The 26,755-nt window shown below is 44.8% G+C and overlaps 1 protein-coding gene across 1 annotated transcript in view; it reads left to right on the top strand.

Annotated features, from left to right (window-relative positions):
• Positions 1–26,755, top strand: part of Utp20 (UTP20 small subunit processome component) — an 80,986-nt gene that overhangs the window by 36,047 nt on the left and 18,184 nt on the right. The window contains exons 26-45 of the mRNA NM_001434545.1: positions 1,438–1,604; positions 3,297–3,505; positions 6,383–6,526; positions 7,399–7,478; positions 9,750–9,973; positions 10,616–10,760; positions 12,035–12,122; positions 12,905–13,048; positions 13,302–13,352; positions 13,449–13,601; positions 14,780–14,935; positions 15,584–15,724; positions 16,088–16,225; positions 18,140–18,279; positions 20,481–20,563; positions 22,000–22,289; positions 23,383–23,522; positions 23,749–23,905; positions 25,300–25,398; positions 25,827–25,994. Coding sequence (NP_001421474.1) covers positions 1,438–1,604; positions 3,297–3,505; positions 6,383–6,526; positions 7,399–7,478; positions 9,750–9,973; positions 10,616–10,760; positions 12,035–12,122; positions 12,905–13,048; positions 13,302–13,352; positions 13,449–13,601; positions 14,780–14,935; positions 15,584–15,724; positions 16,088–16,225; positions 18,140–18,279; positions 20,481–20,563; positions 22,000–22,289; positions 23,383–23,522; positions 23,749–23,905; positions 25,300–25,398; positions 25,827–25,994 — 2,917 coding nt within the window. The remainder of the gene's footprint in view (positions 1–1,437; positions 1,605–3,296; positions 3,506–6,382; positions 6,527–7,398; positions 7,479–9,749; positions 9,974–10,615; positions 10,761–12,034; positions 12,123–12,904; positions 13,049–13,301; positions 13,353–13,448; positions 13,602–14,779; positions 14,936–15,583; positions 15,725–16,087; positions 16,226–18,139; positions 18,280–20,480; positions 20,564–21,999; positions 22,290–23,382; positions 23,523–23,748; positions 23,906–25,299; positions 25,399–25,826; positions 25,995–26,755) is intronic.

Raw genomic sequence — 26,755 nt, 5'->3', positions numbered from 1 at the left:
TTTAAAGGTGTTTAATATTCATTTTTAAACTGTCTATCCGCGTTTTGAGTACGGTCAGTACATTTTCTCGCGCTAAGTGTGGCAGTTGGTTGGGTCGCACACCCTTTGTCCCAGCACCAGGGAAGCAGCGTCACACTGGCGCCTGGGATTGCCGGCCTGGTCTGCATGGCAAGTTCTTGATCAGATAGAGCTACACAGGGAGACCCTGTCTCAAACAAACAAAGTCGCTTCTATTAAATATCTAAAGGCTTATGAGAAATGGATGTTAAATATTGTTAGTGAGCATGTATTAAAATGGTTATGTTGATTTTTTTTTTCTTTGTGAGCCTTTCCTCTGTTTTATTCCTGTAGTTGCCCTGATGGGTCTTGGTGCATTCCCTGAATATGCATAGGCGATGGATCAGGCGGAACTGTGTTTAGAGATGTAATTGGCAGGCTGAGGGGGGATTGTCTGAGCACCAGCTGTTAGAACTGTTAGACGTTCACAGCTCTCTTAACTTTTGACCTCTGCGGCCACACGCACGCATCCGCACGCACACACACACACACACACACACACGCGCGCGCGCGCGCGCGCGCAAAGCATACACATGAAATAAGATGATAATAATCTTTGAAAAATACGAGAAGTGTATTTCGAGGCTCGTGTGATCCTGCATGCCTGTACATCCTTGCGGGCAGGTTCAAGGCCAGAGTCGGCAGTATAAGAGCGGGAAGGAAAAAATGCTCTGTGTTGTGTTTATTAGTTAGTCTAGTATATGGTTTTAGTGGGAGGGAGGGGAATGAGAATGTTTTATATATAAGCAAAATTAGTGTGGGTTTTTATTTTCGCTCATTAACTCATCCATTACTTTTATGGCCTTCCCTAAGGACAAAAACCATACTTCCTTCTCTCTCTGTACTGTGAAACCATAGCCCAGAAATCACATCTTTCCTTAAACGTTTGAAGACGTGCATGTAAACCAGATGAGCTCGGTGTGGGCTTGTGGTGTTTGTGTGAGCTTGACTTAAGACGGTCTTATTTCCCAGCGCTGGCTGGGATACCCCGGAGAGATCTGACTGCCTCCGCCTCTCCTTTGTTGTTTCTTTTTAAATACCTTTTGCTGGTTTAATTGGTTTTGTTTTTGCTTTTTTCCCCCCAGATTTTAACTGAAATCTTTCTAGTTTCCTTTTTTCTTACAGACTCTTTTGCAATTCCTTTTAATGTCCGTCTCACTGTGTTTCCTTTTCTCTTGATTTAATTTACCCTTGACTTGCCTGTTTTAGGCTTTTTCTCTCTCTGCCTTTTTCTATTTGTTTTTCTCAATACCTGTTTTCCTTTTCTCTTGACTCTGTATCTGTTGAAGTCTTTGGAGGCGCTCATTACAGACCTGCAGCACATAAGCAGCTAGGGATGTGTCTAACTCACAGAAGGGTGATGCTCTTTTGACTTTTCAGAATTCTGTATGGGCGGATGAAGCATAAGACAGGGAGTAAAACCCAGGGCAAATCTGCTTCCGGAACCCGCATGTCCATCGTTCTACGGTTCCTCGCAGGGACCCAACCTGAAGAGATCCAGTTTTTCTTAGACCTGCTGTCTGAGCCTGTGAAGCACTTCAAGGATGGTAGGTCCCCGCTGCCTCCTTACCAAAAGCACACCTTTGTGGTGAACTTGTGACGATCCTGGACAGAAGAAAGTCTTTGTTGTGAGGCTGCTACTTCCCACCCTAGGGATGTCCTTCTCCTGAAACTGAGTTCACCAAGAACTCTACTGACCCTAGGTGTCCCCAGGGTTGTCAGGGTCCTGTGTTAAGAAGACTTTGATTAGAAAATGTGTCTTACTGCTGTGCATTTCTACGGAGGAAAAATGACAAAACACTTATCAATATAAAAAGAGTGTGCCAGACTAGACTATGTCGTGAGTCCAGGTCATCCTGAAACCCTGCCCTAAAGTATACACATACATACAGAGAGACAGACAGAAACAGGGACAGACCGCCCCGGAGAGAGTAAGCACAAGTTCCAAACGCTAACTAATGTTTTAGCCTTTGGTCATGTGTTCTTCACAGAATCACTTGCCTGCGGAGCAGTGGCTTGTCCTTCTCTCCTGTGTCCCAGATCCTCAGCTCCGTCGGAAAGCAGTGGAGAAGTATATGTAATAGTGCAGGCTAAGCTCTGGCTCTCTTCTGTCATAGCGTGTGACGTGTGTCAGAGTGAGGACTTGCCACGACTAGATGTGTTGAGCCCTTTACACATAACGTCAGAAACATCAGTTGACATTTAAAACAAGCACAGGAGCTCTTACTATGTAATTGTCCCAGTTTACAAATGAGAACACTGGTAGAGGCAGGATTTGAACTCAGACCTTTCTGACTATAAAATCCTTTGTTCTAGTTCCCAAATCGGTTGTTTTTTTTTTCCCCCCTTTGGTAGTGTAATGTGTTTTGTTTCAGTTCAGTGTACAGGAGAGTGACTGTGAGTACCAGCATTCTGTTGGATGGGTGACTCCCAAGATGGAGGGTGGTACAGATGATACAGTTCTAGTTAAGTTGTGCATCACTGATTCATCGTCTTATTGCAGAGGGCTGTGCAAAGCTTAAGTAGTATCAATTCAGACTTCAAAAGATTCTGCATTGTTGGGGATTTAGCTCAGCGGTAGAGCTCTTGCCTAGCGAGCGCAAGGCCCTGGGTTCGGTCCCCAGCTCCGGAAAAAAAAAAGAAAAAAAAAAATCACACACCACAAAAGATTCTGCATCAATATGGTAGCAGCTGTTTACAAAGTACTGTTGTTTTTATTTATTAGCCTGGAATTATATAAGAAAAAAAGGCATTTTATTCTTAGTCTTCTCTGAGTTTTGTAACTCACCAAACTTAGCATAGCTCAATGACTCCAGTGTTCGGGAATAATATTTTTTAAAATTGGGCGAGCCAGGTGTGGCTGTACATACCATTAACTCCGACGCCTCTGAGAGGGAGGGCACAGGTAGCCTGGTTTACACAGTGAGTACCAAGACAGCCAGAGCTGCATAGAAAAACCCTGTCTCAAAGGCGAAAATGAATAATAAAATCAAACACTCGGAGTCAGCTCTCAGGCGACTCCCTTATCTTTCTTACCCCTCAGTTTCCCTGTCTGAAATGTGAACAGGAGAACCCAACAGTCAAACAGCTCGCTGAGCATTGGTAAGAGGCGGGGGATAGTTGCCTGAGAGCAGAACTCCGGCACCATAAGTAACGCACTGTGCAGGGAGCTGAGGAGGACGCCGTGGTCAGCGGCAGACTAGCGTTCCACCGCATGGCACATCTCTCCGTGTCACTAGGGGACTGCTGCTCTGCCGTCATCCGGGCGGTAGAGGATTTGGATGTGTCTAAGGTTCTGCCTGTGGGACGGCAGCATGGCGTCCTGAACAGCCTGGAGATCGTGTTGAAGAACATCAGTCATCTGATCAGCACGTACCTTCCCAAGATCCTGCAGATCCTGCTGTGTATGACAGCAGCCATCTCCCACATCCTCGACCAGCGGGAGAAGGTGAGGGGCTCACAGCAGATGCTCGCGTCTAACTGAAAGAGTCTTTTCCTTGGGAGTTGTTGTCGGGACAGAGCCACACAGACTCTTTAGGAAGTTATTGCTGAAGCCAGTGTAGTGCTTTGAGTAAGCAAGCGTCGTGGTGAGCAGGAGTGGTTAGTTAGCTGGCTGACTACTGAGAGGTGAATGCTGTAGGTTTCCCACATACTCCGAACGTGTTCTGATAAAGTAGGAGTGTGGCCGTGAGCTTACTTTGGAGAATGTGGGAGGTATTTGTACATTATAATGCACTGAAGGCTTCTTGGAACAGTTGGGATTTGAAGTAAAGATCCAGCCTCAGATTTTGCCTTTTAAGTCTGGTGTAAATTTCAGTTTGTCAAAAAAAAAAAAAAATCATCTCTATTGATTCATAATATACCCAGTGACCTGCCTTTCAAATGTAGTCTTATTTAGAAGTTGAAGCCGGTTGCCAAAATTTTAAGCTGCGTTTTGGATAGACATAAATCGGCCTTGATGATAAAGTGGTTCACCAGAGCTGACCCCTGAGGTAGCACAGTTGCCTGTGCTAAGAAGAGAGGCGCAGAGGCGTCTGGGGCACAGTGAGGGGAAAGCATCCAGTAAGGAAGACGAGTGATACAGCATGGACTTACACGAAAGCGTGAAGCGTCCTGCCTGCTGGGGATTCCTGACAAGCCTTAAGTGAGGGGATTGGTAAAGATACTGCTTTACACAGGCTGTGTTTGGGCATGCCAGTGGGAATCACTTAAGGAGGCAGATAGAGGATCATGGGTTCCAGGCTAGCCTGGGCTACACATTTTTTTAAAATGCCGTTTATCCAGGTGTGCTGGCCAGCTCTCTGGAAGCAGAGGCAGGTACATCTCTTAGTTGGAGGACAGCCTGGGCTATATATATAGTAAATTTCAGGGCAGCAAGGGCTATGTAGTAAAACCCTGAAAACAAGGTGCCTTGGTTGCTTAGTTGGAGGCTTGGCGTGGGGAAGCCAGAGGTGACACCAAAAAGAGGTCATGGAAAATTCTCTCACACGAAGATTTAAAGGGGAAGAGGAGACTTTCCATTTGTGCTTTAGAGCAAACAGAAGTGTCTGTGCACGTGTTCTATGAAGGTGTCAAGTTTCGTAAAGATGCATCCTTTGGACTTTGGAGTAACATAGGAGTTACTCAGTAATGGGCCATGCTCCCATGCCGACGTTTCGTAACTTAGAGCGTCATTTGTGCACTTTCATGGTTCATTAGTTAGTGAGGTGTTGAGCTTGTTCACGGACATAGCTTCTCGCTCTTTTAAATGAGTCCAAAGAGTTCCTCTCAGAGACACAGTGAGTCGTCCGTCCATGGTGGTTTTGTCTGAGTGCGTTTGAGCTCAGTTATACACTTACTCTCTATGACACCGATAGCCTCTGGGGTGTGGCTGACATGAGGTGTGTGTTGTTAAGATTGTAAATGGTTTTGTGGTGTTTGTACATCAAGGCAGTGGCTCATATATAAATCTACAACTGCCTGTTTTCCGGCTTTTCCTCTACTTTAGTCAACGGTTATGGAGGAAGTTGGACAGCAGGAACTCTAGTTCTAGAAATTGGTAGAATGTGCCTGTCCTGCCCCTGGGGAAGCAGGGATGGGGCAGAGTGGGGCGTCTACTTGAGGCCTGGTTTCCTAACACTGGCTTGTTTGCTCCAGATGATCACAATACCATGTTTTTAAAATTCTCAGTGATCATTTTATCTTCTGCCAGACCTGAGCCAAGGGACAGCGAGTGTTCCCAGTAGAGTGAAGCAGATCAGAGCCTTGTAGCTCTGTAACTTCTTGTGTTTGCCTGTTACTTCCTCTGTAGCTTGAATAACGAGGTGCTTAGATTGAGGTAGGCCGTGTGTGAGTTTCGTGATCTTTGTGCTTATGCAGAATTAAGAGTATCCCTGTTCATAGTCACTTGAATTTAAAATGAGATATTGTGTATTTACATATCTCTCTTGATTAGTGTCCTCTTTCCTGGCAAGTAACTTCCCTTAGTTTTACTCATGGTGTCTTAGAAACAAACTTGACATTCTCTGGCACAGGCCTTGAATCCCAGCACTTGGGAGGCAGAGGCAGCTGGATCTCTGAGTTTGAGAACAACCTGGTCTACAGAGGGAGTTCCAAGATAGCCAGGGCCACACAGAGAAACCCTGTCTCAAAAAACTGAAAGGATAAAAACAGGCATTAACTACGTAAGAGGATTTTCTTTGTTGCCCTAAGTTGCAGGACGATTCTTAGGTAAATAAGGTCATATATAAAAGTGCTGCCTTTAAGTATCTAACGCGCACAATATAGCAATCAGGTAGAAAGGTAGTCAGAGTTTGAGTCTTACCTGATTTGTTGGACTTTTGACATTGGTTTGGAAGGCATCATTCTAAGGTCCTTGCCTTTCCGCTCTGTAAACCTATTCATTCTTTAATAGTCTAGTGGAAATTTTGCATAATGTCTGCCCTTCCCAGGTTCGTAAATCTCCTCACATATTGAACTATACATAATTTTCAGTCCCTCATATAAGTATGGACTATGGCTATAGTGCCATTAACGGAGACTCAATGAGTAATTCTACCTGGAGGCTGCACTGTTGTGGTTTCACAGCACACAGGGAATGTCTCGTTAATGTTTGCAGTGCCTCTCCAGCTCTGTGCCTCTACGCAAGCACATCTGTTTGTTTTTATTCATGTTTTATGCATATGAGTGTTTTTGGCTGTATATTGAATCCCCTAGAAATGGGCAAGAGTGCCTCTCTACAGAAACCAGGGTGTGGGGGGGGTATGTATGTATGTATGTATGTATGTATGTTTGTGAGGTGTATATGTGTGCGATGTTTATGTTTGAAAAATATCTTTGTTTGCAGATACAGCTGAGGTTTATTAACCCACTGAAAAATTTAAGACGTTTGGGAATCAAGATGGTCACTGATATCTTTTTGGACTGGGAGTCTTACCAGTTCAGTGCAGAAGAAATTGATGCCGTGTTTCATGGTACAGTTTGGCCCCAGGTAAGCCAGGATTTTACATCCTGCCTGGCTCTTGTACTTCTCCCACCACCCGGACATGAGTGTTGTCTGCTCTCTCTTACATCAACACTGTTTTCTGCAGGTTGTTAGAGCACTGAGTTAGACCGAAAGGTCAAGAGTCAGTGGCATATATACTGAAGGTTAAGTCGAATATGACTGTGCCTTTTAAAAAAGTGACCAAAAAATGTGACTGAACTGCCATAGCCTCTCATGCTAACAAGCACAGGGGAAGATGTGTGTTGTTCCTCCTGCATTTCTTTACTGATGTCTCCACTTGTGACGAGTTGTCATAGGAACTAGTGTAGTTAGCTAGCCCTAGCTAAGAAGGTGATGGGAGGAACTTGATTTTAAGAATAATTTCTAGCTGAAAATTCAGTCCTTTCTGACCATTTGAAACTCCAAATAGCTGGTTTCAGTATAATGGAAACACTCCATGCACCATGCCTGCATTTTTCTGTTGCTGTCAGTTTGCTGTTTCTATATATCTATTTATGTTTGCTGTTACTCTCCCCACTGCTCTGTCTCCACATCTGTCTGTTATGTGTGCTCTCCGCCTGCTGTCTCCACATCTGTCCTCTATGTGTGCCCTCTGCCCTGCTCTGTCTCACATCTGTCCTCTATGTGTGCTCTCCGCCTGCTGTCTCCACATCTGTCCTCTATGTGTGCCCTCTGCCCTGCTCTGTCTCACATCTGTCCTCTATGTGTGCTCTCCGCCTGCTGTCTCCACATCTGTCCTCTATGTGTGCTCTCCGCCTGCTGTCTCCACACCACTGCGCTGCTTACCCTGCTTCTCAGTCGCTCTTGTTTCTCTATCAGTCTGTGGCTTACATTGCCTTTATTTGCTTTATTCCTAGATCTGCAGGCTTGGATCTGAGAGTCAGTATTCGCCTACTCCTCTGTTGAAACTGATTAGTATCTGGAGCAGGAATGCGAGGTAAGACTTCTTTCCTTTCGAAAGGAACGGTGTTTTAGCCTAGTCTACTCAAAGTTGGTCTAAGGACCATCTGCTGAAAGGGAATCACTCTCAGTGCAGGCACAACAGGTAAAGAATTGAATAACACCATGGAAAGATCTCAAAGTACATATTTTTTTTTTAAAAAAAAGTATTCATTTTATGTATATGAGTACACCATAGCTGTCTTCAGACACACCAGAAGAGGGCATCAGATCCCATTACAGATGGTTGTGAGCCACCATGTGGTTGCTGGGAATTGAACTCAGGACCTCTGGAAGAGCAGTCAGTGCTCTTAACCTCTGAGCCATTTCTTCAGCCCCCAAAATACATAATTTTAAGAAAACTAATGGACTTAAAAAATATGTATGATATATCCCAAGAAAAATGCTTATAAACATATTTGTCTATGAATATAAGATAAAACAAATATCTGGACGCGTGAGAAACGTTAAAGAATGAGTCCATCAGTTTTACATACTGAGGCATGTCGCAGTACATGAATCCGCTGTGTAGTGTACAGATGAGAATGAACATGTGTACTCAAATACTGCTTCCTTCTAGTAAAACCATCCAGTGTGCTTCCTTCTAGTAAAACCATCCAGTGTGCTTCCTTCTAGTAAAACCATCCAGTGTGCTTCCTTCTAGTAAAACCATCCAGTGTGCTTCCTTCTAGTAAAACCATCCAGTGTGCTTCCTTCTAGTAAAACCATCCAGTGTGCTTTCTTGCAGCCTTTTAGAAACCCATGTTACACGTAGCCTACAGTCAGAAGTCCAAAGCTGATGCCTAGGCATGGCCTCGATAGGCACGTTCCTCCAGTGTGTGGTCATTGATTCGGCCCTTTGATCTGAGCTGGCCAAGGCAGAAGTAGAAATAGATCATGCAAGCAGGGCACTCACATAAATTCACCATGCTTTGGTGTGCTTTCCTGAAAAACACTCACTTGTTCACTGATGCTGATTATGCCTTTTTCCCACTTCTTACTTGAAATGGAGGCTCTAGAAAGAGCCCGGGAGACTTTCTAGGTCACTGTCTCCTTGTAAAACTCCTGTCAGGTCAAGCCTTGATGTTGATCTGATGGTGCCAGCTAAAATCTTGCCGTTGCCTTTTACAAGTGGGACCATATGGTATAACCAGTTTTTCAAATTTTTTTGTTTTGTTTTCTATCGTTTACCATTACAGCGTGAATATTTCTTGTTATTAAATAGACTTTCCCTAAAACTCCCAAACATTGTTTTTGTCGTCTGTTTCTTTTTTACTAGTAGGAGAACCTGTTTGTTACTAGGAAAAGCCTCGCTTTCCTTATCTTCCCATTTGATAAGGGATTTTGTACCCAGAAGCAGCGTTTTATTTGAGAGGTTTTACAGTGATGCATACAAACAAGCCACCCAGGGCTTTATTCCAGGAAGATAGTCCAGGAGAGCTTGGCCTTTCTTTATTTGGTCCCTTATTCACATCCACGCTGGACATCATTTCAGTGACTCCTGAAATTTTCTCCCTCCCTATCCTCTATCCCCCTGAGAAAGTAGATGATGGGCTGGAGAGATGGCTCAGTGATCCAAGCACGACTGATCTTCCAGGGGACCCAAGTTTGCTTACCAGAACCCTCTTCCTGTGCTATCACTCCATCTGTTTCCCTTTCATATGTAACACCCACCTGAAAAATATCCCAGGGGAGGCTGACTGACGTCAGAATTCCAGTAGCCACAGACATACATGCACAGATGTATGTGAAAGAATTAGTGGATATGTATGTCATAAAGATGCTACTCTTGCCGGGCTGTGGTGGCTCACATCAATGATCCAGCACTTAGGAGGCAGAGGCAGAGGCAGGGGGATCTCTGAATTTGAAGCCTGCTTGATCTACAGAGCGAGTTCCAGGACAGCTAGGACTACACAGAGAAACTGCCCCCTCCCATTATATTAGAGGTGAGGAGATAGCTCAGTAAGAGACAGCACTCCTAGCATCTGTGAGGCTCTTTCTCAGCCCTGCTGCTTCTTAGGACAGCTTGGTAGCTGTAGCAGGCCTGCCCTTCTTTATCTACAATGTGAAATAGTGGTGCCTCGTAGAGATGTCGCAAGATTAAATAGGTGCAAATCTAAGGACTGTAACAACTATAATATCTAGGTGAAGTAATTTCTCTTTATATGCACATGCACTTGCTAACGTCAGTGGAGAAACTCTTATGGAATGCTTTAAACTTAACATACTGAGAAATAAGGTGATCATCACAGTATCTTTCTCCTTGCAGATATTTCCCTCTTCTGGCTAAACAGAAACCTGGGCACCCAGAATGCGATATCCTGACCAATGTCTTTGCAGTTCTCTCAGCGAAGAACCTGTCTGGTGCCACAGCTAGCATTATAATGGATATAGTCGATGACCTTCTCAACCTTCCGGATTTCGAGCCCACAGAAGCAGTGCCGAGCTTGCCGGTGACTGGCTGTGTGTACGCCAACGTAGCAGAAAACACAGGTGCGTGTAGTACACCAAGCGGTGACTCGTCAACGTCGTAGGCAGCCGTTGCTCTCAGCAAAGACTCAGCAGAGCTTCGTGTCTTTTTGCAGACGTGCGTGTGATGTGAAATTCTTTGCACAGGTAGGAGTGTAGATTACTCTCCAGCCAGGAAGTCTCAGCTGTGCTACAGGACACGGGGAAGTGGTCTGCACTGTCACCCCTGAGCCCTTCCTGTCACCTAGCCCAGCAGGTCCCGTGCTGTGACGGAATGGTCTACAGACCCTGCAGGTCTCACGTACATTGTAATTTAGCTGCTGATGTACCTCTTTTAAAGGAGAAAAATTATTTAGTGGTTACAGTTGAATGTGGTTGGGGGGGACTAGGGGCTTTTATGTTTAATGTGTGAGTGCTCTGCATGTACACCTGCAGGCCAGAAGAGGGCACCAGACCCCATTACAGATGCTTGTGAGCCACCATGTGGTTACTGCGATTTGAACTCAGGACTCTGGAAGAGCAGCCAGTGCTCTTAACCACTGAGCCATCTCAGCAGCCCCTAGAGTTGACATGTAAATGTTCATTAATAATTGAATGTTTTCCTTATTTATCATCAAGAAAATCACATATAATGAAGAAGAGTTAATTGAGACCTCACTGTTTCAGAGCCTGTCACTGTAGGAGGGAGACTGATTCTGCCACACGTGCCTGCAATTCTTCAATATCTCAGCAAAAACACAATTAGTGCAGAAAAGGTGAAAAAGAAAAAGAACAGAGCCCAAGTCAGTAAGGAGCTTGGTATTCTTTCCAAGTAAGTAGTGTGTGTGTGCTAGAAGGTGTTAACTTTGAGACAAAATGGAAAGAAAGGTCTTTAACAGTGTGTGTAAGGTCCTGGATCTAATCTCCAGCACTAAACATTCAGACAGAAGAAAGAAAATGGGGTGGAGTGGGAAGGGCAGGAGGAGAGGGAGGAGTGGGTGGGAGTGTAGCTCTGAGTGGAGAGGGAGGAGTGGATGAGAGTGTAGCTCTGAGTGGAGAGGGAGGAGTGGGTGGGAGTGTAGCTCTGAGTGGAGAGGGAGGAGAGGACAGAAGTGTAGCTCTGAGTGGAGAAGGAGGAGAGGGTGGGAGTGTAGCTCTGAGTGGAGAGGGAGGAGAGGACAGGAGTGTAGCTCTGAGTGGAGAAGGAGGAGAGGGTGGGAGTGTAGCTCTGAGTGGAGAGGGAGGAGAGGACAGGAGTGTAGCTCTGAGTGGAGAGGGAGGAGAGGGTGGGAGTGTAGCTCTGAGTGGAGCACATGCTGCATCTTCCAGGCCTCGATCAAACAAAAAATTTGATTGTTCTTCCTTTGCATATCTGCTTAATCAAAGCCTCAAGCTTTGTTAGATCATTAAAAATACTTGGAAGAACAAATTGCATGAAGAGTCAAGCCGGGTTTTTTTTTTAAAGACTTTGGCAGTAAAATTAATAATATATAATCAGTTCCTGAAAGGGCAAAGTTAATAAGAAACTATTTTGTCCTAAATTTTAATGTGAGAGTCACTAAACTTACTGATAACTTGTTATTACTCTCAACAATGTAAAAATGATAAGTTAGGATCGTCCAGTAGCTAGAATGTTTTACTCATGTTTCTGAGTCTTTCTAAGTGTTTGCTCAAGTTCATCCTGGGTGATGTGGTGGTGGAAACATGACAGGCCATTAGGCTCAGAAAGGCCAGAGTCTCACCGACCACCGGCTGCTTCCCAGCCACACCTCAGCTGCTCCGCCAGTCTCTGGTCCTCTCTGAGGAAAATGGGGCAGAGGAATTCCTCTGTCACTGTGCCATTCAGGGAATTACATTGAAATATTGTGTGTGAAACCTTCTATGATGGTGCCTGAGAATATTTCCTTGCAAAATAAGAAGGCCTGCGTTGCCAAATGACAGCGCTGACATCAGGACCACCTCCACACGCAGATACTGTGTGGGTGTTAGAGCGGTAGCCAGGGGGTGAGACACCCACTGCGCGCATCTGCTGCTTTTCCACAGTTTAGCTTGATCGAGAGTCTTCTTCCTGCACATCTATCTAACGTGTCCGTTTGTCCCCTTTAGGATAAGCAAGTTTATGAAAGACAGAGAGCAGTGTTCTCTCCTCATTACACTTCTCCTTCCGTTCCTCCTCCGGGGCAATGTTCCTCAGGTACTGTTCAGAGGATGCTAACTTTGTGTTCAGAGCGTGCTGTCTCAGGCTTATTTGTGTAGGGAATTTTATTACAGAAAACTTCAGGCCGTATAGAAGTAAAACATTTGAAATAGAGGGGGAACTGGGCTGGAAGAGAGGGACGTCATCATCTGCCACCTCAGGAAGACTTCCCCTTCATTTAGCTTCTCCTTCACCCATTCCAGGATTTCCTCTCTCTTTTGAACAACAGTTACCAATGTAGATCTCATTGGCAAAATTGAGTGAAAAGTCTCTTCTTTAATATTCAAACACAAGCTCTGATCCCTGATTGACTGGACCCATGTGTCAGGCATCAGTTGAACCACACACCCTTGACCAGGTAGTCCGTGGCCATCGGCCCACAGATCTGTAGGCGGCCAGAAGGGCTTCCTGTCCTCAGCACGCTCTTGCCCTTAGCACCGCTGTGATGAGATAACGGAAGAGACTTTCAAAATCACATGCATTCTTTATTTGAATTAAAGGAAGAAATTGTAACATTATAGACTCTCTGTTAAGTTAAAACGCTAATTTTTTAAATACCATGAAATTTGTTTTAATTCTTAATCATAACTATTTCCTATGCTATCATAAAATACAAACTGAGCTCAGTGTGGTGGTGCACCTGTAATCCTAGCACTTAGGAGACAGAAGGTGAAGGATCGTTACAAGTAACAAAACCTGGTCTCAAAATTTGTAATATGCCGTGGGGGGTGGGAGGAGGTTTTACGAGATTCTGAAATGCACTTTCTCTTGATTCTCAGGACACAGAGCTTGACATCCTGGTGACCGTGCAGAACTTGTTACAGCACTGTCTGGATCCCTCACACTTCCTCAGACCTCTGGCCAAACTCTTTTCAGTTATTAAGAACAAGTTGTCAAGACAGCTGCTCTGTACTGTTTTCCAGGTATGTTCTTTTTTTTTTTTAAATCCCAAATTGCTGTTTCCTTCCACCCCATAAATCCTGGAGCCGGCCACCTTTGTTGCAGTGTGAGGTCATAGGAAGTTGAGTGCTCGTAGGGCTGAGGAGGGCAGGAGAGTTACGGCTTTATCCCTTAATAACCGAGCTGCTCACAGCCAGAAATGCTGCCACAGACCTGCAAGCCAGAAAAGCTCCCTCCTAAAACTCAGACAGTAAACCTGTTGCTCTTTCCTTTCAGAGTCTGTCTGATTGTGAAAGTGGACTAAAATATATTACAGATATTGTAAAGGTAAGAAAGAAGTCTTACATCTCATTGGCTTCAAAAGTGTTGGTTCATTAATATCGATATAACCCCTCTATGTGGTTGCCTTGTCATTTCTTGTAGCTTAATGCCTTTGATAAAAGACATCTCGATGACATCAACTTTGACGTCCGATTCTCAGCCTTCCAGACCATCACCTCCCACATAAAGGCAATGCAGACGGTGGATGTGGACTACCTCGTCGCTGTGATGCACAACTGTTTCTATAATATGGAGGTAGGTGAGTGGGGTTCATGGCAGGCCCTCAGGCTGTTTGATAGTACACCACCAAGTACTGTGACTTAGTTCCTAAGGTGGTTTATGGAGAAAGGACAAGCAGCTTTAGGGTAAGATTTCTTTTAAATTTCTTTTTTGTTTTGTGAGCTACTAGTGTTTCTCTCATGATTTGAAAGACTGAAAATGTCGATAAATACATGGAAGTGCTTAAAAAAAAAGAAAAACACCCAGTGATACCTGGCCTGGGCGTGGTGGCGGCTTCTGTAACTCATGAGTGGGAGGCAGGACAGAAGGATCGTGGGTTTGGTGCCAGCCTGGTCTACAGAACAGGACCCTGTCCTTTTCTCTTTCTTACTGGTTTGTTCTTTGGTGTGGTGAGGGCGTGTATAGACAGGGTCTCAGTGTGGCATCCTGTCTGACCTGGAACTCTGTGTAGACCACGAAGACCTCAGATTCACAGGTCTTCCTGGCTCCAGCTCTACCATCATGGGACATCACAGCAGGCTGAACGCTTTCCCTGAGCCTAGGGAGGGGAGTGGAGACACAGGATCCTTGCACAGCCTTCTGACTGTTCTGAAACCCACTGAGGGCCAGCACGGTGGCTCATGGGTAAAGGCACTTGCTGGTCAAGACTGACCTGCGTTCAGTCCCCAGGAAACGTGTAAAAAGCCAGATATGATAGCATACATCTGTGACACCTCAAAATGGAAGGGGACTGAAGAATCCTCAAAGCTTGAAAGCTAGCTAACCTGAAGTACTCAGAGCAGCAGAAACGCCGCCTTACCAACTCACTACGTTCTTAAACCAAGAACTCTGGGATTTCTAACCCAGTTACACCAGGCGAAGGTCACTCTTTCTGCCATTTTCCATGATGATCTGATAATCAAAAACTGGCTATAGTAAACCTTTATTCCGCTTGCTCTGGGAAGTAAGCTGGTCTAACGTATGCTTGACAGCACTTCCTGCAATGAAGAACACTTTGCAGTGTGTGTTTTCCTGAATCCCATGTTTTGGTCGTCGCATCTTTCGTCTACCTTTCTTGCTAAAGCACAAGGCACTTATGGGCGTTTGGCTCGATAGCTCCATCAGGGTTTCACTTTCTGGGGGAGTAACACTCTATGTTGTATTACTAGGTAAAAGTTAGTAGGAGAATGACTTGGGTTTTTTCTCTTTGTCAGATAGGAGACATGTCTTTAAGTGACAATGCCAGCATATGCTTAACAAGTATCATCAAAAGACTAGCTGCCTTGAATGTCACAGAGAAAGAATATAAGGAGATCATTCACCGGACTCTCCTGGAGAAACTGAGGAAAGGGCTGAAGAGCCAGACAGAGGTATTATAACTTGTCTTCTCCTTATCCTGTCTAGGGGTGTTCTCCCTCTAGAGAGAATTGTCACCAGGCTTTCTTTCTGAGGCGTAGGTAGGGAGTAATGTGACTTGGATTTTTATTTTACAGTTCTTTTCTTTCTTTTTTTTTTTTTTAAGATTTATTTATTTTATGTATATGAACACACTGTCGCTGTCTTCAGACACACCAGAGGAGGGCATCAGGTCCCATCACAGATGGTTGTGAGCCACCATGTGGTTGCTGGGAATTGAACTCAGGATCTCCGGAAGAGCAGTCAGTGCTCTTAACCGCTGAGCCATCTCTCCAGCCCCAGTTCTTTTATTTCTTACAGTGGAAGAAATGATTTATTTAAAATATGAATGGTTTTTTCATCTACCATCTATTGTCTAGGAAATGGGTAATGACTTTAAAATACTTTTTTTCGGGCCGGAGAGTTGGCTCAGTGGTTAAGAGCACTGACTGCTCTTCCAGAGGTCCTGAGTTCAATTCCCAGCAACCACATGGTGGCTCACAATCATCTGTAATGGGATCTGATGCCCTCTTCTGGTGTGTCTGAAGACAGCTACAGTGTACTTATATATAATAAATAAATAAATCTTTAAAATACTTTTTTTCTCAATTTGATATTTGCAGAGTGTTCAACACGACTATACCCTGATCCTTTCCTGTTTGATTCAAACATTTCCAAACCAACTGGAGTTTAAGGACTTGGTGCAGCTCACTCATTACCATGACCCGGAAATGGACTTCTTTGAGAACATGAAGCACATTCAGGTAGATGCAGTTGCTTCCTCCTGCCTTCAGAATAATGGCCCACACAGCTGTGCCTCGTTGGAAAGAGGGACCTTCTTGTTCCAAGAAGGTTTCAGGGTCCATTCCCCTGGTCTGATATGCAGATTTGCATATCAGATGATCATCTCCTGGGGTTCTCATTTCTTGGTGGCATTGTTAAGAGCTATGGATTGTATATGTGAAAGCAAATCAAAACCCAAGTACCTGCTCTCCTAGAAAGGCCATGGTCTCCTAGTTCCCTGCCTTTACACTTTTCATGGAAAAGGCACTTGGGGCTGAGGCAGGCAGGGGTGGCTTCAGGGGAGCGCGTGCAGTAACCAGTGCATATTTTATCTAACTTTCTAGATCCACAGGCGAGCAAGAGCCTTGAAGAAACTGGCTAACCAGCTCCTGGAAGGACAGGTTATGCTGTCCTCTAAATCTCTGCAGAATTACATCATGCCCTATGCCATGGCTCCAATTCTTGATGAGAAAATGCTCAAGGTAAGCTACTAGTAATGCATGAGCTTTAGTAACCAAGTTAATTCTATCATCACGATTAAACACGAGTAGGTCAGATCCCTTCGCTCCAAGTCTGATACATGGTAAATACTGTGTAAATTGTGAATATGTTTTTGTTACTGTTTGCACACATGGGACAACCACCAAAATAAAGAATTCTCTTCCTAGAAATTTCTAGATCTCTAAAATAATTTTTGGCTTTTTGAGAAGGGTCTCACTGTGTGGCCCAAGTTGACATTGATTGAATTCCAAACTCTCCTGTCAGCTACTTCCCCTGCTGCTGACCTTACAGCAGGCATGTTTCTGTTTGTTTGGTTCCTGGGTTTCTTGCTTTTTGGTTTGTTTAGCAATGGATCTCCCTCTATCCCAGGATGCCCTAGAACTCACCGTGTAGTAGTGCAGTGGTCCTGCTGCCTCAGACTCCGAGCGCAGGGACTGTAGGTGTGAGCCACCATGCCGGTTGAGATTCTTCCTTCTTTCCTTATCCTTGAGGAGGGCGTGGGTGGTTCATTATGTTAGAGTCTGGCCTCGAACTTAAAGCACTCTTCCCTCCCTAGTGCAGGACTATTGTCCTGTACCACCAAACCCAGCCTTAAAAGGTTGTTTCTTTAAATTCCAGTTTTAAAAGCCGGTAAGCAGAACCAGTCGAGGGTCTAAGGCGCTGAAGTATGGATGAGGTGTGGCTGGACAGGCTGCCCAGGTTTCCTCAGTGTTGCTGTAGTGTCTTCAAACCCACTGTGACTTGTAGGATGTATTTCCCAGGACCCTGCTTTATGTCCAGGCTGACAGTCCTCCTGGGAACTGGTTCTAGACAATTTGCACCTGACATTTTTATTAATAAAGTTGGGTTGAACACTACAATCTCACTCCTTATTTTCATTTTCCCTTTTATTCTTTCTGTTGACTTGTCCTGACATTTTTTTTCCCCTCTGCTGCCTTATATATTGGTAACAGAAGTATTTTTATCACTTGCTTTTCCCCTCTATATTAGTTTTAAATGCACAGTAAATACTTTTACTGCTTTATAAATAGTTGTCTTTAAAAACAAAAGGTCAGCTCAGGAGATGGTCTCGTGCGTTTGCTCACGTGCCTATGACTGCTGTGTCTTTCATCCCTACGGTGGGCTGTAAGTATCCCTGTCCTTGGCTGGGCTTTGGTGCCTCTTTCCCTTACTCGGGTATGCTGGTGGGCGCCCTGCTTAAACCCAGAGCCTTTCCTCAAGCTCTTCTCCCTGGCATTCCTCCCTGTGCACTGCCGCTGCTGTGCTCAGCCTCTCTCTGTAACTCACACACCATGAGGCTCTTTAGGGTTCGTGGGAACCCCACAGTTCTCCATGTACAGTAAATTCAGGTCATGGCAATATTCCCTAGCCTTCCTCTTGAGGAACACTGTCTTATCTTGCTGTAATTGACATCCAGGGTCTGACAGCTGGATTCACGGTTTTGTCTCCTCTCCTAGTTTAAGGTTTGAAGGAGCTGAGCAGTGTAGCCATATAGCAGTGGTTTTTTGTTTGGTTTGGTTTGTTTTTTTGTTTGGTTTTTTTTTTTTTTATATTTGTCACAACCTTGGCCCCCCTCACCCCCCTTCACTGCCAGTAGTCTTGAACCAATGTGGAAGATCTGGGCAGAAAGGGTTCAGAGTACATTAATATTCTTTAAATTGATACCATCCTTTTCTGGGGTTAGGGTAGGAAAAGAAGGAAGGACAGCTTATTTGACAAACACACAGTGTCCGAGTCAGTATTTTGTGACAGTGGTTGGTAAACTTCTTTGTGAAAGACAGGAGGTATCATAATTCCTTCTGTGATTGCTGATGGCCTATTGTCCTGTGGAGTGTACCAGATGAAGCCGTGTTTTCTTAGCACTTGTACATTGAAGCTCTTGGCTTACTTCACAGCATGAGAACATAACCATTGCTGCCACAGAAGTCATCGGAGCCATCTGCAGACACCTGACCTGGCCAGCATATGTCTATTACTTGAAACACTTCATCCATGTCTTACAATCAGGCCAAATCAACCAGAAATTGGCTGTCAGGTATAGTCAACTTCTTCGTCTCTATATTTATTTATTTATTGATTTATTGATTTTAATTTGAATCTGTGCCTTTATTTTTTTAATTTTTTAAATTTTTTTTCTTTTCCCTCCACAACCCCCTTTTCTCCTCCCTACTCCTACCTGCTCACCCACCCACCTCAGTGCCCTAGCATTCCCCTACGCTGGATTATTGAGCCTCCATAGGACCAAGGGACTGCCCTTCTATTGATGCCAGATAAGGCCATCCTCTGCTACATATGCAGCTGGAGCCATGGGTCTGTCCATGTGTAATCTTTGGAGGTTTAGTCCCTGGGAGCTCTGGAAGGTCTGGTTGGTTGATATTACTATTCTACCTATGGGGTTGCAAACCCCTTCAGCTCCTTTAGTCCTTCCCCTAACTCCTCCATTGGGGTCCCCATGCACTCAGTCCAATGGTTGGCTGCAAGCATCTGTCAGGCTCTGGCAAAGTCTCTCAGAGGACAGCTATACCAGGCTCCTGTCAGTAAGCACTTCTTGGCATCAGCAATAGTGTCTGGGTTTGGTGTCTGCATATGGGATGGATCCCTAGGTGGGGCAGTCTCTGGATGGCCTTTCCTTCAGTCCCTGCTTCACTCTTTGTCCCTGCATTTCCTTTTGACAGGAGCAATTCTGTGTTAATTTTTTTTTTTTTTCCAGAGCTGGGGACCAAACCCAGGGCCTTGCGCTTGCTAGGCAAGCACTCTACCACTGAGCTAAATCCCCAACCCTCTGTGTTAATATTTTTGAGATGGGTGAATGGCCCCATCCCTCAACCTGGGGCTGTGACTATTCACTGGATATGATCTCTACAGATTCTGTCTCCCCTTTGTTGGGTATTTTAGCTAATGTCATCCCTGTTGGGTTCTGGGAACCTCGTGGGTCCCTGGCATCTGGAACTTTCTAGTGGCTACCACCAGTTCCCCAACCTCCACTCTTACACACCTCTGTTCAAATCCCTGACCCTCTGTACTCTTCCCAACCCCCAGCTCCTACCACATCTTATCCTGCCCCCCTTTTTTTCCTTTCTCCCTCCCAGACCCCTCCTTTTACCTCTGGAGATTATTTTCTTTCCCCTTCTGAGTAGAAGTGAAGCAACCACACTTGGTCTTTCTTCTTCTTGGGTTTCATATGGTCTGTGAGTTGTATCTTGGGTATTCCGAGCTTTTGGGCTAATATCAGTGAGTGCAAACCATGTGTGTTTTTTTGTGATTGGGTTCCCTCACTCAGGATGATATTTTCAATTTCTGTCCATTTGCCTAAGAATTTCATGAAGTCATTGTTTTTGATAGCTAAGTAGTACTCCATTGTGTAAATGTACCACATTTTCTGTATCCAATGGCTCATACTCTAAGAACAACAATTGACAAATGGGACCTCATAAAACTGCAAAGCTTCTGTAAGGCAAAGGACACTGTCAATAGGACAAAATGGCAACCCACAGATTGGGAAAAGATCTTTACTAACCCTACATCTGAAAGAGAGCTAATATCCAAAATATATAAAGAACTCAAGAGGTTAAACTCCAGAGAACCAAATAACCCTATTAAAAATGGGGTACAGAGCTAAACAAAGAATTCTCAATCTTGAATCTCTGAGTAGCACTTAAAGAAATGTTGAACATCAAAATGACATTGAGATTCTACCTCACACCAGTGAAAATGGCTAAGATCAAAAACTCAGGTGACAGCAGATGCTGGCGAGGATGTGGAGAAAGAGGAACACTCCTCCATTGTTGGTGGGATCGCAGACTGGTACAACCATTCTGGAAATCAGTCTGGAGATTCCTCAGAAAATTGGACATAGTTCTACCTGAGGACCCAGCTATACCTCTCTTGGGCATATACCCAAAAGTTGCCCCAACATATAACAAAGACACATGCTCCACTATGTTCATAGCAGTCTTATTTATAATAGCCAGAAGCTGGAAAGAACCCAGATGCCCTTCAACAGAGGAGTGGATGCAGATAATGTGGTGCATTCTTTGTCTTTAAAAGGTAACCTGAACCGTGCTTCCTGAATGGGTCTTTCTGGGGTCTGCACTTACACTCACTGTGTTAATGTCATTATAATCGATGGTGCTCACGTGGTAATCACTTGTACTGTTGATGTCCCTAAGCCCACCTTCACACCCCACCATAGATGATATTGCTAATCAGATGCTATTTCTGTATCTTTCTTGACAGTTTGCTGGTGATCGTGTTGGAAGCATTCCATTTTGACTACAAAACTCTTGAAGAACAAATGGGAAATGTTAAGAATGAAGAAAGTACGTTTCGAAACTTCCTTAAACCAGATTTTCATTTTATTCCTGGATAATTTATGATAATTAAAGATGAAAAATGCACTTTGCAAAATGCATTTTGTAGTAAGCAACAGTTATTGAGTCAGAAAGAAACTGGAATGAGTAGCTTATTCCTTTAGAATCTTATTTACCTGTACAGAAGACGTGTCTATAAAGTGTATAATATAAACATCAGAGCTGCTACCTATTTCCCTAGAGGTCTATCTCCCGAATGTGTGGCCGTCTGTCTATGAGTACCAGCAGTGAGATCCCAGTTACAGACAGACAGACAGACAGACAGACAGACAGACAGACAGACCGACCGACCGACCACTACTTACCCACCTCAGGATCAATCATTCACTCACCATAATCAGACCCACATAGAACAGCTCTTCTCCCATGTGTGTCCTTCTCAGCAACCTGTGCTGTCCTGTCATGTCAGAGTGGCACTGCAGAATGCCCATCACGTGGATACACAGCCAAGACCCTGACCTGCTAGTCATTCTGTCCCCCCAGTAGCCTGCATCAGCGCTGGACCAACCCAGGGTTCAGGGAGCTTCACAGTCAGGCTGAGGGTGAAGAATACCTGTGAGGGACTCTGATTTATGATGCCAAGCCATGGGTCTTTGTTTCCCGTTCTTGATCCCATCTGTTGGTTAAAATGCTCAACAACAGTGAAGTGGGAAATAGACTCCGTGTTTTGAGCAGAGGGGCAGTGTCTCATCATCCTGATAAGAACCTTTCAGGAACCCTGTTAGTTCCCTGAGTAGAAGAGACTGCCTTCAGGGTATAAGATGACAGTTTCACAGCCGTAAATGATAAGAAGAACAGGCTTCACAGCCACCATTTCTCTTTATAGTTGGTGGAATGACAGACAAGTTTTAAGCAGTTACAGAATTTGGTTTAATTCTCAGAATAGTTTTGCAAGGCGGGTGCCTCTTTCCCTTCACTGGTGAAGAACCCAAAGTCCCCTGGGAGTCAGGTAATTCACTAAGATAAGAGAGCTTATGGGCAGGGTCAGGCTGCCTTACCTCACAGTACCTCACTGTGTTCTTGGGTGACCCTGTCCTGGCCAGGTCACACACTTTCATAACTGCCCGTTTCCTGGTCTCGCTCCGTCATTAGATTCTCAACCATGAGGAAATTACCCTTTTACCCCCGCTGCTCCCTCCGCTATTGTACTTATATATAAGGAGGCAGCTCGTCACAACTGCATGACTTTATCATCATGCCTATTCGTCCATCTCTTCCTCATTTTGGGATTAGCTGGCTGTGTAGCACAGGCTAGCCCCCAACTTTTTCATCTTTCTCTCTTAGTTTCTTGAGTGTGCCGTTCAGGTTAAGATGAGATTACAGGTATGAACCCCACACGCAGCCGTGACGTTTCTCTCCTTAATTCAAGGTGACTTTTGTTACAGACACAGTTGAAATGACTGAGTTACTGGAGCATGAAGCTATGGAAGTGGAGGACATGGATGAGCAGGAGAAGGAACAAGCCTCTGAGAGGCTGTCAGACAGCAAGGAGCCATCGGGAGCCCCGGAAGCAGCTGCTTCTGAGGGGACAGCGGCTAAGGAACCAGAATGCATCTCCAAGTCTGTCTCTTTTCTTCCTCGGAATAAGGAGGAGTTGGAAAGAACAATTAAAACCATCCAGGGAGCCATAACTGGAGACATCCTCCCCAGGCTGCATAAGTGCCTCGCAGCTGCGGTAAGGACTGGGGCTGGCGGGTTTGTGTGAGCCTAGTGAGCCCATCACAGTGGGGTGGGCTCCTCTCAGGGTTTCGGTGTGATGTAAGCTTGTGTGTTTCCCTTCATCTCAACATTTCATAGTTTCTTCTCGCAGTAACCTGAGGCGTCGTCTCCTGCGGCAGCCATTACACTGCTTTTTCTATCTCCAAATGGGAGGATGAGTTTTCCAAGCACAAGCTAATGAAACATCAGAATCTAGTTCCCTTTCTGCCTTTTGGCTACTTCTGCACTGTTTAAATATCAGCTTAGGCAGACATGGTGCTCAGACAGAGATGCAGCTTTCTCCTGCTTGACAGGGATGACATATACAGTATATGCTCATATACCTTTCTCTCCCTTGAGTCTGTTTTTCATAGTCTTTCCTTCTTGGTATAAAACATAGGTCTACAAAGTGAGCCATGAGTTGTACCTATGTTACTTCTTTAGAGAGAGAGTGTGTTCTGATATATACATCAACATCTAATACGCATGTTAGATATTCTGCATAGCGACAGTATACTACCTAATACATATTAGAGTACACCGCTATTGTTGTGCAGTACAGCAGCAGAGTTAACTAGCTTTAACAGAGATAACCAAGTAAGAGCACCTGCTGTGCAAGCATGGAGGCCTGAACTTAATTCCCCCTTGCATTCACATAAGAACCTGGGAATGGCTGTGCCGTGTGTCTGTAACGCCAGTGCTATGAGGACGGTGGGCATGGGCAGGTACAGGAAGATGGCTGAGGTTCGCTGGCTGTTGGCCCAGCTCCAGGTGCTCAGACAGTGAGACTGTTCCAAAGGAGTAAGGCAGAGTAATGGAACAGGACATCTGACTTGCATGTCTGTCCCCTTACACACACACACACACACACACACACACACAAGTAAACTAGCAATAGGCTTAAAATAGAAAGTTTGTCTTTCATATATGAAGTTAGGGGTCCAGAAAGTTGGGTGTAGCAAGCCCCAAGATCTGGACAGCAGTCAAAGGAGACAGTCAAATGTAGGGCACAATGTTGGCGCATCTTTGTGGTCTGTATTCTTTGAACTTCCCCTAAACTTTTCTTGCAGACTAAGAGAGAAGAAGAGCACAAGCTGGTCAAGTCGAAGGTCGTGAATGACGAGGAAGTGGTCCGAGTGCCCCTGGCCTTTGCCATGGTGAAGCTGATGCGGTCCCTTCCACGGGAAGTTATGGAGGCAAACCTGCCCAGGTAGTTACATGACAAATGAAAGAAGTTCGGAGAAACCCAACATTTGCTCCTTTCCTCCTGGCCTGTAAATTTATTTTGTCAGGAAGAGAAATACTTCCATGGTTCGCTATAATTCCAAATCCTAACTAGGAATTAGGATTATGAATAATTAAGAGACAAAAAGATAGGCATATTTTTGTTCGTTTCTGTGACATGGTTAGTTACTTTTCAACTTTGTATTTTCTAGTATTTTGCTGAAAGTGTGTGTCCTCCTCAAGAACAGAGCACAGGAAATCAGAGACATTGCACGCAGCACTCTCTGCAAAATAATGGAAGATCTGGGTGTGCACTTCCTGCAGTACATCCTCAAAGAGTTACAGACAACCCTTGTCCGTGGGTATCAGGTAAGTGCAGCGTCTGATCACAGATAGGTTCAGCTTGAGCATTACAAGTCATAATACTTTGGGTCTGTCTTCAGGAAAGCTCGTGGAGCAGGCAGACATCAGCATTCAAGGTCCAGTCAGAGCCAAGTCTGGGGACACTGTCTCTAATCCCAGCATTGGAAGGTTAAAGAGTCTGAGGAAATCAAAGGCATTCAGGGCTGCATGAGACCCTGCATGAGATAGCCATAACCAAAGGTTCCTAGTCCGTATCCATCAGTTCAAAGATCTTAGCTATGGCTTCTCCTTGGCTTGGGGTTACATAGACTTTTTTGACCTTGTGTAGCATTGTTTCTCGGTCTCTAGATCTTAATGAAAATTTATTGTCATGTTTACTTGAAGGTATTGCCAACAGAGCAAATATGAAAATACGAATGAATATGTATTTATGTGTTGAAGGTTTTAAACTTGGCATACAGTATAAGATTACTAAGGCCAGCAGGCAGTGTGAAACATTGAGCAGTTACATGGGGCCTTGGTACAGCTCCCGAGTGTAAGCCTGGGCAACAGCATGCATGTGTTAGAGAGGTGCGAACTAGAGCCCACCACACTTGTCTATAGAGCCTGCATTTACTAGGATCCACAGGTCAAGTTTGGGAACCTTTATGACTTGTTCAGGTACTCTCCAAGGGCTGTGTAGTTAACATTCCTTACACGTCTTAACTTACGCGGGTGTAAGGAAGCTGTTCTAAGTAACTCCAGATCCTTTCCTTATGTGGCTCTTCTTGCCAGCATGTCTAGAGATCAGCATATATGCTTTTAGTGGTCAGATACATATGGAGGAAGTCAAGTAAGGAAAGTGTCCCACTTGGATAGTTCCATTGCTGCTCTTGCCTCCCCTCTGATCTCCTGGGACCTCCCTGGAATCTGAAGAGCCTCCCTGAGCAGTGGTGTAGTGTGGGGCTGGTGGCATGGAGTCTCACTGCCCTTCTGGGAGGTCTTTATCCTACCTTCATTCCTGAAAAGGCTGTAACCGCTCAAGAGAGAACTCGCCCTTGACCAGGATTTATTTTAAAATACTGTACCACAGTTTGATCCCCTTCTGTGTCACATGGGTTTTCCTGACTGCTTTAATGATGTGACCAGTTTCTCAGCAGTTCGTATGTGTGTGTCTGCCCGTCTTTCCTTCATAAATCTCTGTACTCCTTGCATGCCTTGGGTTTCTGAACACTGTATTCTATATGAAGCTGTCATTCTGTCAAAGGTCCTTAAATGGTGACATGTGAGAACATGTCTCAAAGCTGCTCTGAGCAGTAATTAACATGTGGACAGCATTAAGGTCAGCATTCCTAGGCCTGTGTGGTGCCCTCAACTGTGGGACTCAGCCATTTGCATCCTGATTGTGCGTCTCCTCCTAGGTCCACGTTCTCACTTTCACTGTTTATACATTGCTGCAAGGCCTCTCCAGCAAGCTGCACGTTGGGGAGTTAGATTCTTGTCTTCAAATAATGACTGAGGTAAGATTTACAGAATGCAATTCTGCTTTCCCTAGGTGGCAATGGTCATTTTAGAAGTTCACAAATATTAAAAAGACTATAGAAATGAAAATAGAATATAAGGTTTCACTCAGTGATGGTGGATGCTTAGAGTGTAGAAGACACTCCCTGGTTTTAATTCCCAACTTTATGTGCGCCTGTCGTATGCTTTATTTACCGTCTTCTGTTCATTTCAGTAATTAAGCTGCAGATATGAGAACATGTGGACTGTAGACTGTGGCTCTGTGTGGTGTTTCTGCAGTGGTTTCTAAAGTGCACTGGAAATGTGTAAAACTTAGCAGAAGCTCCTCTGATGGCCTCAGGGCAGCTTACTTTAGCTGCTGTCACAGACTTCGTGCCTGGGCGCCTTGCCCAGTGCTCATCTCTGCCATTCGCCCTTTCTTTCAAAGATTTTTAACCATGAATTGTTCGGTGCGCTTGCCGAAGAAAAGGAAGTGAAGCAGATTCTGTCCAAAGTTATGGAGGCTCGAAGGAGCAAGAGTTACGACTCTTATGAGATCCTGGGCAAATTCGTTGGAAAACAGCAAGTTACGAAACTTATTCTTCCCTTAAAAGAGGTAAGGGTCTGTGCGAGACTGGGAGCAGCAGGGTTACGCTTCTTTAGTTCCTGAGAGCCCTGCGAGGTGGGCACTCTCCGTGCACGAGACTGTGATTGCCTTTGTGCTAAAGGAGCGAACAAGTGCTGTGTGCGTGCCGGGTTGCAGCCTTGCCTGGGGTGTGCTGTGACCAGGGACCCATAGTCGTGAGAGGAAGGCACTGAGAGCTGGAGTGTGAGTGAACAGCACATCTGTGTCTTTAAACAGCTGCCATGGTGCCAAGTGAAGAGTGCTGCCATTAAATGTGCTAGATGTGGGTGCTAAGAGCACTGTCTGCTCTTCCCAAGGAGCTAGGTTCAATTCCCAGCATCCACATGGTGGCTCACAGCCATCTATCACTGCAGTTTCAAGGTATCTGACACCTTTTTCTGGCCTCTTGAGGTAACACACTCATACACAGACAGTTAAAGAAAAAGTGAAAATGTTCTAAACACTGTTACAGGTAGAAAATCGAGGCTTGGGCTGAAGGGGGCTAGAAAGAAGCATCATTACAGCAACTAGGGATCTCGTTCTAGACCATTTTGGCCCAAAACTCACAGGCTTTCCGGTGCCTTTTGCCTTACAGAGAACAGGTTTACTTACTGTCTTACTGTTTGCCTTGCCCATTTAAGTGATAAGCATTCAATAATGTCAATGGTTCGTGTTATACAGCTTCATATACTAAAACTAGAGCCCAAAATGCTGGCCAGGGTCACAAGTTGCTCTTACTTCAGGTGTCTTGG

The sequence above is a fragment of the Rattus norvegicus genome, chromosome 7 (assembly GCF_021556685.1).
Source record: "Rattus norvegicus strain SHRSP/BbbUtx chromosome 7, alternate assembly SHRSP_T2T, whole genome shotgun sequence".
NCBI lineage: Eukaryota > Metazoa > Chordata > Mammalia > Rodentia > Muridae > Rattus > Rattus norvegicus.
The sequence above is the reverse complement of the archived record's forward strand: the minus strand, read 5'-3'. Positions and strand labels throughout refer to the sequence as shown.